This window comes from Odocoileus virginianus, chromosome 33, assembly GCF_023699985.2.
Source record: "Odocoileus virginianus isolate 20LAN1187 ecotype Illinois chromosome 33, Ovbor_1.2, whole genome shotgun sequence".
Lineage (NCBI taxonomy): Eukaryota > Metazoa > Chordata > Mammalia > Artiodactyla > Cervidae > Odocoileus > Odocoileus virginianus.
The window spans coordinates 7,450,806-7,469,072 of NC_069706.1; the positions used below are offsets into that span (position 1 = coordinate 7,450,806).

General features: G+C 54.9%; 2 protein-coding genes across 4 annotated transcripts in view; one reads left to right on the top strand and one right to left on the bottom strand.

Moving 5' to 3' along the window:
* The first annotated feature begins 1,596 nt into the window (after positions 1-1,596).
* LITAFD (LITAF domain containing) lies at positions 1,597-6,044 on the top strand. Its single transcript, XM_020892260.2, has 4 exons — positions 1,597-1,763; positions 3,493-3,588; positions 5,569-5,710; positions 5,916-6,044. The coding sequence occupies exons 1-4, from the start codon at positions 1,652-1,654 to the stop codon at positions 6,022-6,024; spliced, it is 459 nt and encodes a 152-aa protein (XP_020747919.2). The 5' UTR covers positions 1,597-1,651; the 3' UTR covers positions 6,025-6,044.
* An 8,103-nt stretch (positions 6,045-14,147) lies between these two features.
* USP7 (ubiquitin specific peptidase 7) overlaps positions 14,148-18,267 on the bottom strand; it is a 52,182-nt gene continuing 48,062 nt past the window's right edge. For all 3 annotated transcript variants that reach the window (XM_070460655.1, XM_020892157.2, XM_020892178.2), the window contains 7 exons: positions 18,135-18,212; positions 17,104-17,204; positions 16,179-16,278; positions 15,439-15,558; positions 15,240-15,311; positions 15,021-15,111; positions 14,148-14,718 (listed from right to left, as the gene is read on the bottom strand). In XM_070460655.1, coding sequence (XP_070316756.1) covers positions 14,612-14,718; positions 15,021-15,111; positions 15,240-15,311; positions 15,439-15,558; positions 16,179-16,278; positions 17,104-17,204; positions 18,135-18,212 — 669 coding nt within the window. In that variant the 3' untranslated portion in view covers positions 14,148-14,611. The remainder of the gene's footprint in view (positions 14,719-15,020; positions 15,112-15,239; positions 15,312-15,438; positions 15,559-16,178; positions 16,279-17,103; positions 17,205-18,134; positions 18,213-18,267) is intronic.

Consider the following 18,267-nt stretch of genomic DNA (forward strand, 5'->3'; position numbering starts at 1 on the left):
TCTCCAGGCAAGAAGACTGGAATGAATAGCCATTCTCTTCTCCAGGGGATCCTCCCGACCCAGAGATCAAACCCGAGTCTCTCATGTCTCTCCTGCTTTGGCAGGTGGATTCTGTACCACTGTGCCGCCTGGGCATTCTGTTGGATATCACCAACACCTGCTTCTAGTTCTTGTATGGGAAAACATGTTCCCCGCCCCTTCCCATTCACCATAATTATTGCTTTCTGCCAATCAGATGGAAGCAGGGCTATCTTAGACTATCTTGGACATTCTGGGGGCGTAATGAGAAGCCGTGGAGTATACGGGTCAAAGAAACACATCCATTCGTGACCTAACCCCGGCTGTGCGCTTCCTGGCTGTGACTCTAGGTGGAGCTGGGAGCCAGCCCCAGCGTGGAGGTTGCCCTCTACCATCGGGACCATCTCTTCCAGCTGTTTTCTGTCACCAGTCATCTCCCAATAAAATTGCTGGCTTTACTCCCTGCACCGAATCTGTTACCTGGGTTACAGCATTTGATCCCATTACAACCCTATGAAGTAGCTATCTTACCCCCATTTTACAGATGGGGAAGCTGTGGGATGGAGGGTTAGAGAGAGCTAGAGTTTTGCCCAAACTCACAGCTAAACAAGCTGGAGAGGTAGCTAGACTCTGAGGTGACATATAGACTGACACGTTTGTGTGCGCACATATACCTGCGTGCTTGTCCACACAGCTGCGTGTGTGTGTGTGTGTGTGTGTGTGTGTGTGTATATTCCCAGGTGGCGCTAGTGGTAAAGAACCCGCCTGCCAAGGCAGGAGACTCAAGAGACGCAGGTTCCATCCCTGGATTGGGAGTTTTCCCTGGAGAAGGAAATGGCAACCCACTCCAGTATTCTTGCCTGGAGAATTCCATGGAGAGAGGAGCCTGGCTGGCCACAGTCCATAGGGTTGCAAAGAGTCGGACACAACTGAAGTGACTCAGCACATATATACATACACGTGTGTACCTGTGTACATACACCTACCTGCATTTCTAAAGAAGACGTGAACATCCTCACAGCTACATCTCTGTGTCCATGGGGTGAATGAATGAATTGCTCACGACAGAATAACTAGCTCTTTCTTCTTTGACCATGCCATGCACCACCAAACCAGAGATTGAACCTGGCACCCAGCAGTAGAAGCACGACTCTTAACCACTGGACCACCAGGGAAGTTCCTGGATTCATATTTTTTTAAAATATTTATTTATCTGGCTGCACTGGATCTTAGTTGTGGACCACGGGCTCAGAAGTCCCACGACAAGTGGGATCTTAGTTCCCTGACCAGGGATTGAACCCACGTCTCCTGCATTAGAAGGCAGATTCTAAACTGCTGGACCACTGGGGGAGTCCCCTGGATTCATATTTTTAAGGCTCCCACCCTGCCCTCTGACCCCGGCCAGTTTCCGATGGGCTGGCAGCGTGGGAAGGGGGCATCATCTGATCTCTGAAGATTTCTCAGGCTGGGCCCGTGGAGACCCCGCCCCCTCCCACAGGGAATGGGGACAAAGCCCCCCCACCCTGGCCACTGTGAGGACGCACATCACAATGGCTGTTCCACCCTAGCCAGGCCCAGCAAGAGGCACTGGGGTGACCTGCACTCCCGCCCCCTGCCGCAGCCAGGCTGCAGGATGGGGGCCTCCCGAGGCCAGCACCAGGACGCTCCGAGCTTGGAACCCAAAGCTGCCCAGACACCACCACTGGAACAGACCTCCTGGGCCCCAGGAGAGTACTACACCCAGGGTGAGGGTCTCCTCATTCAGGTGACACGCTGACTGCAGGGGCCCCCAAGGCAGGGGCAGGGAGGCTACGGGTCACCTTGCTGAACTGGGTCTGATTCCCGAGACCTGATGGGGGCAAGGTAGGGCCCCCACAGCCTGTACCCTCAAACTATCCATAGACTGATGACTGCCATCAGTCATATCCATAGACTGCCAGCATATCAGGTATGACGTGCCCCTCCACCCACAGCCCACCCAGGGGCCAGAGGCAACCTGGAATGCCCTGGGGGTTGGGGAGGGGAGGGAGGAGGGTCCTGGCTATGCTGCCATGGCCTCAGGTAAGTCCCCAAACCTCTTTTCTCATCTGAGAAAGGGTTGGGAGGGTTCAAAGAGATGATGGATGTAGGGCTGGGCAGTCAGTAACCGGGTTTGAGCTCAGAAGGACTTTCCAACTGGTGGTCCCGGGCCAGGTGGTTTAATTCCTGACCTTTAGTTTCTGCATCTGTAAAATGGGTACAAATTCCAGCCCAGGCAGGGCTGCAGGGACCAGATGGGCAGGAAACCACCACTGCTCCCACAGAGCCTACACTGAGTGGTGAGAAGTGGGGAGGGGCTTCCTGGTCACCGGTTGCCCCCACTCTGGGAGGAGGCATGGGTGGGGGACGGCCCAGGTGCCCCCCTCCAGCCTTGAGACTCCTTTCCTGAGAGGACCAGGTCCCCACGCAAAGCCCTGGAGAGGTTTCCAGTAAAAACACACAGGGTCCCCACCCATCGCCCACACTGGTTAAGATTCGGGGCTCCCCACCTCCCCTCCAGATCGCCCTCTGGATATCCGGGATCCCAGAATTTCCTCCCCCCAAACAGCCTCACGCCTGCATCCAGGGCCTGGGCGACGAGGCTTCCCAGGACCCTGGGGGCAGCCTGAGGGCTGACTCCTGGGAGGCGAGGAGCTGAGCCCCCGGTGGTCAGGAGGGAGACAAGGCTGAAGAAGGAGGCCGGCCTGGGGCCCAGACAGTTCTTCTCAGAAGCAGCAGATGGGATGCTGCATCTTCTGGAGCTGTCCTGACCAGAGGCAAGGGACATGGCACTTAGGATCCCGTGCTCAGGAAGCAGGCTGACTTCAGTTCCATCCTTGACTCTGACGTTTGTGCTGGGTGACCTCAGGCAAGCTGCTTAACCTCTCTGAGCCTAGCTTCCACATCTGCAAAATTGGAATAATGCCACAATCCACCTTGTTGGTGTTTCAGTGAGAGTAAACTAAGACAGACATGTGAAGTGTTCAGCACAGAGTCTGGCACGTAATAAAGGCTGATTATGAAAGTGTTAGTCACTCAGACGTGTCTGTAGCCCGCCAAGCTCCTCTGTCCATGGGATTCTCCAGGCAAGAATACTGGAGTGGGTTGCCATTTCCTTCTCCGGGGATTACAAAAAGAAGGAAAGAAAGAGAAGGATAGATTATGGGGTCTGCGTAATTTCTGCAGCCTCAAGTCCCTGGCGTGGCCTCCAAGAAGAGCTTTGCATCCTAGGACACCCAGAGCACAGCGGGGTCAGAAATGGCTGGGTTCAAATCCAAGCTCTTCCATCTGATGGCTGAAATACCCCTGGCAACTTGATCCATCCCTCCAGGCCTCAGCTTTCTGTCCTGTAAAATGGGTCCCTGCCTCAGACCAGCCAAGTTTTCAGCTCAGCACCTGGCACTCAGCCAGCCTTCTAAGGGTCTAAGGGTGTTTTTCCTTCTTTTCTCCTCCAAGGGCCTCCTCCTCATTCTCCTTGGCCTCCTCCTCATTCTCCTTCGCCTCCAGGACTTGGAGGGCCTCCGCCTCCTCCCCCGATGTCTGTTTACCCAGGTGAGTGCTCCCGCTGTCCCCCCATCGCCCCCTCCACGCCTCCTTCCCCAGGCTTTCCCGTCTCACACTCCGCACTGCCCTGACCACTCGCCAAGACTGTCCAAACAGCACCTGCTCTGGGAAGCCCGGCGTCCTGCTCCCAGAGCAGTGTGAGCCCCCTGCCACAGGTGTGACCCCCACGCTGCCCACAGCCTGGAGCCCTTCTCTCTAATGTGCAGTCATGGGTGGAGGGGGCTGGGACACAGTAGGTGCTCAGGAAAGGTCTATGAAAAGAAGCCCTGTTCTCGACTCTGTGAATCTATTGCTCTTGAAACCAAAGAGGAGAGGAATTCAGACCCCACCCCACCCACCCACTCAACTCTGTAGGGTCTGGGCCTTGGGGAGATTTTTTTTTTTTTGGCTGCACTGCATGGCAACTTGTGGGATCTTAGTTCCCTGACCAAGGATCGAACCCGTGCCCCTGGAAATGGAGGTGTGGAATCCCAACTACTGGACCACCAGGGAAATCTGGAGGTGGGGGAGGGATTTTTAAGTAAAGAAAAACTTTGAGAGCTGCTGGACTGGGCCATCAAGTCCAGTGGGGGAGAGTGAGCTTTAAACCATGGTCACCCCCGTCTAGCCAAACATAGTTCTTTCCCTTGGTTTCCTGCCAAACTAGGGGTGGGGTGGCACCCCCACATTAGAGCCCAGCTCTCCAAACCCCAGCACCCCCTCCCCTCAGTCCCTCGGGAACCTAAAGTCTGTAAGGGTCACAAGCCCCTCCTCACAGCTCAACAGTCCACCCAGACCAGACGTGAAGCCTTCCGTCTAGAGTGTGAAAACTCCCTGGAATCCTATTTTCTTAACAAAATATTCAGCCACTACCAAAGACTTCACCTCTACACACCCAAGATTGTAAAAATGGTTGTTGTGTTTAAAAGAGCTAAAAACAGATCAACTTTTTTTTCTGGAACCCCCACCACAAAAAAATGCTGTGCCTGGGTAAGAAGAGGCAAAAATACCAAAAGGAAGGGTTTGGGGGGGTTGTTGTTTTCAAGCTACTGCTTCCCCAAGGGTGTCACTTAGAGTTGTTGCTTTTTAAAAAAAAAAAATGAATATAGTTGCTTTTTGAGACAGCTTCCCAGGTAGCCCTCATGGTAAAGAACCTGCCTGCCAAGTAACAGACGCAGGTTCGATCCTTGGGTCGGGAAGATCCCCTGGAGGAGGGCATGGCAACCCACTCCAGTATTCTTGCCAAGTCTTGTATGGACAGAGGAGCCTGGTGGGCTACAGTCCACGGGGTCCCAAAGAGTCGGACACGACTGAGCGACTGAGTATGCATGCATGCTTTATCGTGATCACTGTTTTCTGCCCGCGTGCAGAGTTGCTTTACAATGTTTTAGTTTCAGGACTACAGCAAAATGAATCAGCTAGTTATACGTACAGCCTTTTTTTTAGATTCTCTTCCCGTATAAACCATCACAGAGTATTTGAATCGAGTGCCTGTGCTGTACCGTAGGTCCCTATAAATTATCTATTTTATACAGGGTAGAGTGTATATGTCAAGCCCCATCTCCCAGTTTATCCCTCCCCCCACTTAGAGCTTGCAGAATCAGAAGCACAGTTGAACTTAGAACAGTGTGCAACAAACTAAGAAAAATTGCAGAGTCAGAAGCAGATACTGGCTAACTGAACTGAATGCACCCAAAGGGGAGTATATGGGTGAGAACTCACAGGGCTGAAGGGACTCGGTTCAAACCCAGAGACGCCCCTAAATTCCCTAGTGCTTGGGGGTGGGAGGCCTGGAAGTCTTAACTGAGGGAAGCCCCCAAGCCCTGGAGGCTGGTTGGTAGGGGGTGGTGCAAGGGGGAAGCTGGGCCCATAAGGATGGCCTGGAGAAATTGCAGGTGGGGGCGGGCCCCCTGTGGTGGACACAGGAGGGGGGTGGAATGGGGGTGGGGCGTGGGATCTGACGGGTCCCTCCCCTCCCCCCTCCTCAAGAACTGTTCAGGGTGCCGAGAGTGCTGTCCCCAGATCCGGTACAGTTCACGTGTCCATACTGCATGAACCAGATCGTCACCGTGACCACGCCAGTCCCAGGTGTGCTCACCTGGCTCATGTGCACCGGCATCTTCGTGGCTGGGTGAGTAGTCCCCCCTCGCCTCTGGCGGGGCCCTGGGCATCCGTGCTGGGAGCCTGCTGGGTTGGGGCGGGGGGCTGGCATGGGGCGCGGAGGGAGGGGTGGTTTCCTAGCCCACCTTGCTGGCCGGGCAGCCCCAGGGACGGGGTGGGGGGCTCGCAGGCTTGGCTTGGCCCCCGGTGAGTCCCCGCTGCTTCCGAGGCTGCAGGTGTTTCTTGGGCTGCTGCCTCATCCCCTTCTGCGTGGACAGCTTGATGGACGTGAGGCACACGTGCCCCGTGTGTCTGCAGGAGCTCTTCCTCTACAAACGGCTGTGAAATAAATGCTGATTAGGTGACTGCTGTCTGCCCGCGTCTGTCTGCAGGAGGAGGCCGGGAGAGTGCTGGCACACAGGAGGTGCCCGGGCTGACTGGGCACTGAGGGGCTGACTGATGGCGTGCCTACTGGCCCTCCCTTCTCAGGCTCCACCCTCATCTTTCCTTCCCGACTCTTGCCCATCAGACTTCTCTGCTGGCTCAGATGGTTAAGAATCTGCCTGCAAATGTGGGAGACCTGGGTTGGATCCCTGGGTTGGGAAGATTCCCTGGAGAAGGGGAAGGCTACCCATTCCAGTATTCTGGCCTGGAGAGTTCCATGGACTGTACAGTCCATATGGTCTCAAAGAGCTGGACACGACTGAGTGACTTTGACTTCCCGACCTGCCTGGCCCCTCGGCAGCCCGGGCCCTCCCTGCCGCCTCCCCTGTCCAGCAGTGATGCTCTGGCCACGTCTTGCGCATCCTCTCAGCACACCCTGCTGGCCTGCTGCCCCCGCGGGGTCCTGTCTTGGGCCCGTTCCCTACTCAAGCCGCTCCTGAGGTTTCCCGTTCTCACCTCCTGTTCCCCACAGCCCTCCCTGGATGCCCAAAGGCCCCCCCCAGGCCCATCAGATCTCCAAGTCACTCCTCTTCCCACCTCCTCAGTTGCCCCTGGTGGCTGTGGCTGGCACAGCCACTTCTCTGCATCACCTCCTCTCATCCCAGAGCCCTCAGCCCCTCCCCTCTGCCCTGCAACGCTTTCTTTCCCTCCCCGCTCCCCTACCCCTCTCTTCCTTAAAGGAGGAGAGGGCCCCTGATGGCGTCTCCCAGCTCCCAAGCCTTGACCAATCTTCCCGGTCCTCCCCTGTGGCCGGTGGCTGGCAGAGTAAGCACAATGATCACGGGCAAGAATTAGGAACTTTGGCTCTGACACCGCCCAGTTAGTACTCACCACCCTCAAGACCAGGCTTCTTTTTTGCACTTTCGTTTGTTTGTTTATGTGTGGCTGGGTCCGGTCTTGGTTGCTGTGTGCCGGCTCTCTCTAGCTGGGCCGAGCGGGGGCTGCCCCTCCTTGCGGTTCACGGGTTTCTCCCTGTAGTGGCTTCTCTTGCGGGGGAGCTTCAGTAGTCGTGGCCCCGGGCCTCGTCGCTCTGCAGCAGGTGGGATCTTTCTGCACCAGGGATTGAACCCGTGACCCCTGCACTGGCAGGCGGAGTCTTAACCACTGGACCGCCAGGGAGGTCCATCCTGGGACCAGACTTTTAACACGGGGCCCCCTTGAGGCCATTTGTGGCTCCTGCTCCCCTGTGCCCCAGCCAGCCAGAACCAAGAGGGCCCATTCACCCGAGCGTCCAGACTCTGTCCCTGGCTTCCCCTGCAACTCTCTGCCTGCCCCCTTCTCTCTCTGCCAATTCCTTCCAGCCCCATCACTGGCTCCTGGGTCTCTGTCACTTCCCCAGACCCCGGTGACCCCAGGTCCTGGCGGGGACAGGTGGGTTTTTGGGAGCTGGGATGAGGGAACCAGTCTTTCCAAATCTCTGTGCCCGCTTCCCAACAAGAGGTTTAATCCTTTAAATTCCTTAAATTCCCTCGAGGTGACAGTCAACAGCTTTTCTGTCCTGGAAGCTATGCAGGAATCTGGCAAATGCTTAGGATGTAAAAAGGTCCCAAGTTGGCTTCTGAGCGGGACCCCTCCTGGGTACCGTGTTGCTGGCCTAGGGGGCAAGGCCAAGTGGGGGATGGGCTGAACGGCACAATGAAGGGACTTTTTTTCAAGAAGAATTTCTATCGTAGCATGGAAACATATACATTCTGCACGCGTGCGTGCTCAGTCAATTCAGTCGTGTCTGACTCTGCAATGCCGTGGACTGTAGCCCACCAGGCTCCTCTGTCCATGGGATTCTCCAGGCAAGAATGCTGCAGTGTGGGGTTGCCATCCCCTCCTCTAGGGGATCTTCCCGACCCAGGAACAGATAGCCAGTGGGAAATTGCTATATGACTCAGGGAGCTCAAACCGGGGCTCTGAGACAATGAAGAGGGGTGGGATGGGGTGGGAGGTGGAGGGAGGTTGAGGGAGGTTCAAGACGGAGGGGACATATATATACCCAGGGCTGATTCATGTTGATGTGTGGCAGAAGCCAACACAATATGGTAAAGCAATTATCCTTCAATTAAAAATAAATTTAAAAAATAATTTGTATCATAGGGCATCTCCCCTCTGTCTTTATTATTATTCTTCTAATTTTTGGCCACACAGCACAGCTTATGAGATTTTTAATTTCCTAACCAGGGATCGAACCAGGACCTCCGGTACTGAGAGCTCAGAATTCTAAACACTGGGTTGCCAGGGAATCCCCCCGAAGGGATGTTTTCAGTTTTGCAAAATATAACAAATATTACTCACTCCTCTTTTCACTTAAAAGGAATTTGCTAGAGAAGGGGCAGAAGTGGGAGAATTAAGAGGCAGAGGAGGACGAGTAGTGGTGGGATGGCCACTGAGCTATGGTTTATTCACCAAAACGCAGCAGCTGCTTCCGCCCCTGCTCAGCACCGTCTGGGAAGGCAGAAGCAGAAGCTGAGGCCGAGAGATGGCCAGTGTGGATCCAGTGACCAGACAGGCAGCCGGAACCTCGGCTCTGCCAGCCCGAGGCTCCTGCACAGGCAGAAAAGGTGCGAGGGTGGGACGGCGTGTGTGGAGAGCAGAGACATGGCGGGGGAGCTGGCATGGAAGCACCACGCGGCCTTGAGGTGGTTGGCCCTGCTGGGATGGCGCTGGCGGAGCGTGTCACACTAGCAGAGGGAAAGGGCCAGTAGGGGGATGCATTTCTCTGAATCTGGGTGTCAGCCTCCCCAGAGACACTGGCGGCCGCCCTTCTGCTCCCTCCCCCCAAGATGCCCCGCCCGGAAAACCCGGGAGAGCGTGGCACCAGCTGCCGGATGGGAAGCCGGCTTCCACATCTAAACGGGGGGACCACATCCAAACGGGGACCATCCAAACGGGTGCTTATGAGCGCACCTCGAGGCTTGCGGAACTTCCCCGACCAGGGATGGAACCCTTGCCTCCGCCCCGCCCCCGCAGAGGGAGCGGAGTCTTAACCACCGGACCGCCAGGGAAGCCCCTGGGACTTAAGATTTTCAGGTTAGCAGATGAAGCATCTGGGCTTCCCTGGAGGCTCAGTGGCGAAGAATCCGCCTGCCAATGGAGGAGACACAGGGGATCCCTGATCCAGGAAGACCCCATGTGTCGAGAAGCAGCTAAGCCCATGCGCCTACCTCCGCTACTGAGCCTGTGCTCTGAAGTCTGGGGGCCACAACTACGGAGCTCACCTGCTGCAAATATAGAAGCTTGCTCACCCTAGAGCCCATGCTCTGCAACAAGAGAAGCTGTTGCAACCAGAAGCCCACACATCCCAGCTGGAGATTAGCCCCCCAGTCACTACAACTAGAGAAAAGCCCATACAGCAACGAAGACACGGTGCAGCCAAAAATAAACAAGGAATAAAAGTATATATTTATGAAAAGATGAAGATGAGGCATCTGACACAAACTAGGCATCCAGCCCTGAGAAGCAACTTCTCATTCGTAATACATCAGGATGGGGGGCGCCAAGGTGACCACCTGTGTGTACTGACCGCCAGCGAGGCCAGGCAGGCTCACCAGCATCACGACCCCGAGGAAAGGGTGTGGACCTGGGACTTGGTCAATCTCTGGCTTGGAGGCCCACAGCCCCGCAGAGGCACCCAGGCCAGGCAGGCTGGAGTCACCGGGCCTGCCTGGCTCTGCCAGAACCGGGCCAGGACCTGGGCCCGTCTGCAGAGCTCCAGCCGGTGGTCTGATCCTGTGCCCATCAGGCAACATGCCGGGTTTTGCTCGGATCTCCAGAGAGGCCCACGGGCAGGAGCATTCGGTCCCACGGCTGTGGGTGGTGTCCCGGACCCTCCTTGATCAGCCTGCTTCAGTCACCACGGTCCAGCCACGAGGCCCTGCCCAGCTTGCCAGCAGTGCTCCGTGAGCCCAGGGAGCCACTCCAGGCCTCTCTGACTCAGAATGCCCAGTGTCAACCTTAAAAAAAAAATCCAGATTTTTCGGCTTCAAAATCTGTGCAGAGGATGTGGGTTCAGCAGGTTTCGGGCTGTCCCCTTGGCCCAGCCCCTGAAGTCCCCGTCATCCTCACTTGCTGCCTTGGACAACTTGACCTAGACCACCATTCCCACTTCTTAGTCTGTTTATTTTCTATTGTTGCTTTTTAAAAAATATTTATTCGGCTGCACTGGGTCTTAGTTGCCGTGTGTGGCCTTAGCTGCTCCAAGGCATGTAGGATCTCAGTCCCAGAACCAGGGATTGAACCCGCATCCTCAGCACGGCCAGGTGGATTCCTAACCACTGGACCACCAGGCAAGTCCCACCCTTGATGTCCGAGGCCTCGGTTCTGGGTCCCCAGACCTCACTGTAGACCCAGGCTGGGGCACATGGAGGACCCCATTCTCCCCGAGGCTTCCCCAGGCTCCTCCTTCATCTGAACCGAACTCTGGGGCTGGCCAGGAGGGGCCGGGGCTTGGGCTGGGGGAGGTGGAGGAGGTTGGCCCAGCCCTTCTTTCTCCCAAAACTCTCATCTTAAAGTGGGGTTCCCCTCCTTCCAGCAGGGAGGCCAGCACTCAGAAAGGGGCGGCAGTGAGTGTGGGTCTCAAGGCTGGTTCTGCACTCAGCAGGTCCTGCGTGCCCAGCCCGGGGGTTTCATTTACTCCCTGTCCTGGTCACTAGGGGCGGCCAGATGTCTCCTTGCTGGCCCATGCTGTGCTCAGGGCTGACAGCCGTTATCAGGACGCTTGCTCTGGTTTTCCCAACCACACGGCCCCCCAGAGACGAGACAAAGAACACGCCCACCCCAACACAGGGGCAGACTGAGGGGCCCAGGGTGGGAGGCACTGGGGATGCCTCCCGCGGCTTCCTGCCAGAGGTGCCGCAGGGTCGGGAGAGCCAAGCGCGGCCGCGCTGCCATCCCGTGTATCCACCGCCTGCCCAGCGCGGATGGAACAAACCAGCCCGACAGCAGCCCCAACCCGCGAAGTGCTGGGTCTGAACGGATGAGGGGCCGCCTCTCTGCCGTGGTGCAAAGCTCCACCAGGCTCTGAGTGCGGGTTCCCTCCCACAGAATCTCATGAACTCTGCATGAGAGCTGACTCGCTTCAGTCGTGTCTGACTCTTTGTGACGCTATGGAGCCCGCCAGGCTCCTCTGTCCACAGGATTCTCCAAGCAAGGATACTGCAGTGGGCACATGTATCAAAAATTGGCTCCATCTTGCTGTGAACGGGGCTTCCCAGGTGGCGCTAGTGGTAAAGAATCCACCTGCCAATGCAGGAGACCTGAGATGCGGGTTCAATCCCTGTTGTGGGGTGGGTGATACTGGCATTTCTTGGAGTAGGAAATGGCAACCCACTCCAGTGTTCTTGTCTGGAGAACCCCATGGACAGAGGGGCCTGGAGGGCTACAGTCCATAGTGTCAGAGTTGGACACAAATGAGTCTTAGCACACACACCCCACCCGGGATCCCTCTACTGTGGTGCCTGCCCGCCCCCCTCCAACCCCGGCGGGTCAGCGGCCTCTCAGAGCTCGGCTGAGAAGGGACCCTGCCTCTGAAAGTGCAGACCCCACTCTGATCAGCCCGCTCCCCGGCTTCCAGGCCTCATTAGAAGTTAACAGAGGGCATGAGGGACCTTGGGGAATCAGGCCTTTATTTCACTTGGTTCCCACCATGCCCATGGATGCCCCCATGGCTTCCTCTAATGAGAAGGTCAAGAAAACTCACACACTAATGAGGGCTTTATGTACTAACTCAAGACGGCTCGAGGGAACTCATCACTTTACCACCACCCAAAGCGAGGACAATGTGGTCGGGACGCCTCAAGTCACATGTGGCCATTTACAACTAAACCAGGGACTTCCCTGGTGGTCCAGCGGTCAAGAAACCGCCTTGCAGTACCAGGGACTCTGGCTTGATCGTCCCCTGGTGGCTCAGTGGGTAAAATATCTGCCTGCAATGCAGAAGACCAAGGTTCCATCTCTGGGCTGGGAAGATTCCCTGGAGAATGAAATGGCAACCCTCTCCAGCATTCTGGCCTGGAGAACCCCATGCAGAGAGGAGCCTGGTGGGCTACAGCCCATGGGGTTGGAAGAGTTGGACACGACTTACTGACTAAACCACCACCACCACCGGGGAAATAAGCCTGCGCCACATTGAAAGATCCTGCGTGTCACAGCCAATACCTGACTCAGCCAAATAAATTTTTAAAAAATCAGTGATGAAAACTCTCTGCTACTTCAGCCACATGTCAGATACTCAGTGGACACTGGGGTGGGTGCATGGCTCTCTTCCTGGGCAGGGCCACGGAGCATCTCATCCCCTGCCCCCCGACGCCACTTAGGTCGTTCTATTGAGCAGTGAGTGGTCAGAACACCAAGGCCTAACCTGGCAGAAATGCCAGCACGTGCTCAGTTGCTCAAGTCCTGTCTGACTCTTTGCGACCCCATGGACTGTAGCCCACCAGGCTCCTCTGTCCATAGAATTTTGCAGGAAAGAATCCTGGAGTAGGTTGCCATTTCCTACTCCAAGAAATGCCAGTATCACCCACCCCACAACAGGGATCTACAGTTCAACCTTGACATTTGAAATGGATGTTTGCAAACAGTCTGTTCCTCTAACCAAGGAGACCCTTTCTCCCATGGTACAGCTTCTGGTAGCAACAGGAACCTCCAGCCCCTCAAGAACGTTACACCGTGGTTATGGGATCCCCAGGTGAGGGGTTCTTTTCAGGTTCAGCCCCATCCCGGCAGCCCCCATCGGTTTTATGAACTTGGACTCAAGGCTGTGGCTGGGAGGGAATGGAAGATAATCACACATAGTATGTGCTGACCGCCCACACTGTGAAATGGCCTTTGATATAAGCCTTTTAAGAACTTGGGAGTTTCAGTGACCCAAGCCTATAATCTATCCTTGGCCAAAACCTAAAAAAAACAAAAGAACCCAATACTTTAATAAACATTCAAAGTCGCGCACCCAGGGAGTGACTTTCTGCAGGAAGACAGCGCCGTCTATGGTCACTATGGGGACCCAGGCAGGATGGCCCTCCTCCAGGTGGAGAGCAGCCCACGGACACGCTGCGTCAGGGGGGGATGCGAGGCCACCTCCCCCGGACCACGCCTTCGGCCATTCCCGAATTATGGTCATCTTAATGTACTCGACTCCTGCCTGGAAAACCTTCATCTCTGAAGCTTCAACAGGAGGAGAAGGCAAGAACCCCCGAAACCTTGCCGTGGAGTGATAAAAGGTTCCCCGGGCCTACCTGCAAGGAGAGCTGATGGCTCCCTCCACTTCCACGTCAACTCACTGAATTACCATTTTTATAGAAAATTTTATTCAACATACAACATTTTCCAGCAAAAAGGCAATATACAGGAAGAGTTGGTGTACACTGCTGCTACAGAAACAAACAAAAAAATACTGGAAAAGGATGAAAACTAAGTGTGATCTGCTGATTCTATTTTACTGCACTCAAAACTAGACACGCGGCTGGCGTCAGCTCCAAAGGAAACGGCCGGACTGAAAGAAAACCACACACGATGAACGTCGACATCAGCGGGGGCCACTCAGTCACCCGACAAAAGCCACCACCTCCTCCCCGTGGTCAATTGTACATGTTCATTCATTAAATATACAATCTCATTTTTCCTTTTTTTTTTTGCTCTTTTTTTATTTACCTTTTTTTTTTTTTTTACTTTTTTTTATACAAAGTCAACAGCTTGCAAACACCAGTGGGCATACCCTCTTAGCTAAAAGGCCCTCCTTTGTTGGTTCCGTCTGTCCCATTTGAAGGAGACGAGTCTATTTATAATTTTTTCACCTGCTCGAATGAACTCTTGAGATCATTAGGTTTGCCCAGAGGCAGCATAGTACACCTTAATTGGATTTGAACAGTGTTTTTTTTTTCAATTGAATAAAAAGACCCCAAAGTGTCTGGTCAAGCCTGTATTCGGTGCATCCGCTCTGCAAACGGGCTGTGGGACGCAGGGGCTGACGGAAGGGAGGCGAGTTTATTGGAAAGACCCAGGCAGCTGGGGAGACCCAGGAAGGGGCGACAGGACACCAGTGAAGGAAAGAGCGCTATTTATTAGGTTGTGAGTTTCTGTTTCGCCTTTACAGATGCACAAAAGGTCATTGAAAGTATAACTGAGGAAAAGACGTCAGACGAGCCTAACAGAAGACTTCCTAGCTGCGGGCTGGCGGCTGGGCCCCGCGGAGGGGGTCAGCCGCGCCCGCCCAGCGCCGCGCCCGCCGGCCGCTCCCCGACACGCTGACAGCACCTGGCATCGTGGTCACCGTAAAATAACTCTCATTGGCATCCAAGCTTTATAAAAACACCTTCATTTTTCTCAAAAAGGGCAATCAATAGATACAGAGAAGCCAAACTGAACAGCCTCAACAAAATAAAATTAACACCAGCAGCAAATCCTCTTGCTGAAGACATGGGGTGGTGCTCGCGCACCAGAGTTCTCGGCTGTTGGTAAGGGGCACACCCACCGCGGTCCGCTCGCCCGCCCGCCAGGGAGGAAGTCAGTTATGGATTTTGATGGCCTTTTCAAGGTACGTGTAGCGACTCCTCTTCGGGGCTTTGTTGAAGTGGTCGAGCCCGAGCCACGGCCGGGGGTGAGACATGTTACCTGGCGGGGAGAGCGGATGGTCAGATCGCGGAGCCAGCGCTCGGGCCCTGCGGTCAGGAGAGGCCAAGGGGCCTCCCGGGCAGCCGGGACCCCGCGCGGCACCGTCAAGGGCCCCTGCCACCCCCTCGCCGTCCTGTGACGCCCGCCAAGGCCACCGGAGGCAGGCCGCTGTGCCTCCCTGCTCCGCGGAGGACGAGAACGAGACTCACTCCGCAGCCAGGAATGGGGGGCCTGGTCCTCGAACCCGGGGCCACCTGCCTCCTGGACCCTGACGACCTGCGTCTCTGCGGGAGTGCTCTTACCAGGCTGAGGTTCAAAGTCTTTCAAGTTTACTTCATACTCATCTTCGTTTATGTACTGATGTCGGCCCATCATCACAATTGCAAATTTAAACTGACAGACAAAAACCGAAAACTCCGTTATTGCAAACAGTGGGGAAACTCACACCTCTGGCAAAAAAGCAGTCAGGACTTTAGCCTTCCACCCGACAAATGACTCGCCGACATCCAAGAAGTGTGTACCTTTTCAAACTCCTTTTCCTGGATGTCCAGCAGACTCTGAATCCGCTTCATCACTTCTCTGAAATGCTCGCCCTGTGGATGACAAAGGGTGCGTGTGCTCACACGGCTCATGCCCGCCTGTGCGGCCGCAGGGGCTGGAGTCCCTGGCTGAGTGGGGCTGACCCGGAGCACCTGGCTGGCCAGCAGAAGGACACCTCACCTGGTGTATCCTCAGCAAGAACGGGATCCCGAACGTCCCAAACACCTCCTTGTGGAAATGAGCCACCGTGATGAGCATCTCGTTCTCCTTGTCGATATCTACCTGGTCCAAAGGTATTTCCTGGGGACACATGGAGTGGACAGATGTTCAGCTAAGGCCAACACAGCACTGCACGTTTTAATTCCGAACCCTTGACTTGCTCTTCCAGCAAGGAAGTGAGGGCAGATTTTTGCCACAAGGTCACCTTAGGGGCTCGTAAGAATGATGAGGATTTAAAGTCAGAAGACCTCAACCTCAAAGAAAACACCAGGTTTTAAGAGACCAAATGATGAACTCCAGCTACTGCGGCAATCTAAGCCACTTTACAATTAACAGGGCCCAGGTTCCTGACTAGACGCGCTTGGTGATCCCCCTTTGAAATCAATTTCTAAGGGTGAACAAGAGAGGAATTGGGAGTCGGCAGGGGGGAGGCCTTGGGGGCAGATGGACAGCAGTGACCACTGTCCAACAATATGAACACACTCATGTCACCAAATGAAGGGGACACTTCAAACAGTAGCTTTTGGGGCAAGTCTACTGTACCAACATTTAAATTTTCAAAACCTGGAAGAATTAACCCCAGGGATGGCAGCACGTTCTGAGAGTCACTGTGCTACCTGAACAAGCTGCGGCCCCCACCTCCCGTCAGGTCACAGCAACCCCGACTTCCCCAGCCCCCACCCCAGTCAGAGGACACGCACCTCTATTCGAAACGTTCGACTCGTTGCAGGAGATAAACATTCTAATAGTTCATCTTCTTGATGCACACCAATAATTTTGTAGCTTACAATTTCTAGCAGCCTGTGCAAAGCAAGGAAGAAAATAAACTATACAAACTCATGGGGAAAAAAACCAACAAATGGTTTTCTACAAGGGCTTTATTACAAAGTTATGCAGATCTGCTTGTCCTTATGAAGATCTGACGTGTCAGAAGCAGGTATCCGTGGGGAGCAGACAGAACACTGGCCGGGGGGTCCCCTCGGAAAGCGTGGTAAGGACAGTCTGAAGTGGACCCTGCGGTCAGGGCCAGGGCCGGGGAGGGGCCTGTGCAGACCTTTCCTGCAGTGGTTCCAGACTAAGCAGGGTTTGGGATATTCTTCTCACTCATTAGATAATAGAGGCCTCATTCTTCCGTTAATTTTGCAAAGAAAACACTGTGGGGACCAATAGCCTGAAGGACTGTTTCATCCTCCGTGCTGCCCGGAAGACAAGGTGGTAAGAACAGCACCCAACTCTCGGAAATAAAAACTGATCATCAAATCTGGTGCTTCTTCCCTCGGCCCGAACACAAGACAAACGGAGGAGCGGCGACCCGATTTCTCAGACACAAGCAAAGCACAAGTTTTCCCGTTTCAGCTGATCTTTCTGCTTGAGTTCACTCTTCCTCTGCTTGGCTTTTTCTGCCTGAATCTCCCTTTTCATTGCTGCTAATTAGTGTCAAGAGTCAGGGAGGGAAGACGGGCGAAAAGCTGTGAAATATTTTAGAAAACTGCTGCCAAGGACAGATAGCAAAGCTGAGTGCGGTGATGATTCGTCGGGGGGAGGGGAGTGGTGGGGTGGCGGGTGGGTAGTGACGGTGGGGTCGGGCTGGGGCTACCCCCACCTCCACCTTCGGGAAATACTCGCCTAAGTTTCCCTGATGCTTTCTCGCCGAGCTCCACAGCCTTTTTACATTCCTCTAACAGGTCCCGGACACACCCGTGCTTGTCTGGATATAGTGTTATTTCCTAAGAAATGACAAGATCACAGCTTTAGGGGAACCATGACACAAGTGGGGCCTGTGCAGTCAGCGCCGGCACCTCCCCACCAACCTTCATGCAGACCGTCTGCCCAGCCTGGACCCGCCCCGCACTGCCGTGCGTCCATCAAAGGCCATGTTGAGGCAAAAAGCTCGCGGTTCCCAGGACAGCTCCTCAGGAATTTCTCCCCTGGAACGGTCACTAAGAGCCTGTCCAGTTCTCAACACTGAGACAGAGGACAAGGCCCAGGGTGGACGCTGTCTCCTCCACCCGACCTCGGTGCACGGGTGACAACTCTGATGGCCTGTGGTCCAGGCTCCTCTCCACCCGGTGGGGCCAGAGAGGTGGACAGCTAGGGTTCTGACCTTCAAGAAGAGCCACCTAACACAGGGCGGGGGGCCTGCGAGGTGCCAGAGGAGAGGCCGTCGGCCCCAAGGCCGAGCATCCAGGCCCCCGACGGTGACCACAGTCCCCGACTCTGGCACACCATCGCTCCGCTGCAGCCCCGGGGCGGGGAGGGCAGAGCTCACCCCAGCTCCCATCCAGTTCTCAGACTCTGGGGCAGGGGCTCTAATACACACTGCGGCTTATAAGCTTTCTTTGGTTGTTTTAGTTGTCAAGGGCTTATTTAGTTGGTTCAGTTGTGTCCAACTCTCTGTGACCCCATGGACTGTAGCCCACCAGGCTCCTCTGTCCATGGGATTCTCCAGGCAAGAAGACTGGAGTGGGCTGCCATGCCCTCCTCCAGGGGATCTTCCTGACTCAGGGATCAAAACCCAGGTATCCTGCATTGCAGGCAGATTCTTTTCCTGCTGAGCCACCAGGGAAGCCCTTTGACCCTGTTACCAGGAGTTTTTCAAGGCCTGAGAAACAATAAGCCACAATAAAAATAAAATCTCATACCACGAAAATACCTACCTCTTCCCTAAACTGGCTGTTTAACCATATACACTTAAAACTTCGCCTGTTCTCAAAGTCTGTGATTTTCATCTTAAGCTGTTAAAAAAAGAGAAAGGCATCTTAGACCCGTCCCAACAGAGGCTCAAGCCTC

Coding starts and splice junctions, on each gene's coding strand:
- LITAFD (XM_020892260.2), top strand. CDS start 1,652: ATGGGGGCCTCCCGAGGCCAGCACCAGGACGCTCCGAGCTTGGAACCC. Junction 1,764..3,492: donor AGGAGAGTACTACACCCAGG/GTGAGGGTCTCC, acceptor TTCTCCTCCAAG/GGCCTCCTCCTCATTCTCCT. Junction 5,711..5,915: donor ACCGGCATCTTCGTGGCTGG/GTGAGTAGTCCC, acceptor CCGAGGCTGCAG/GTGTTTCTTGGGCTGCTGCC.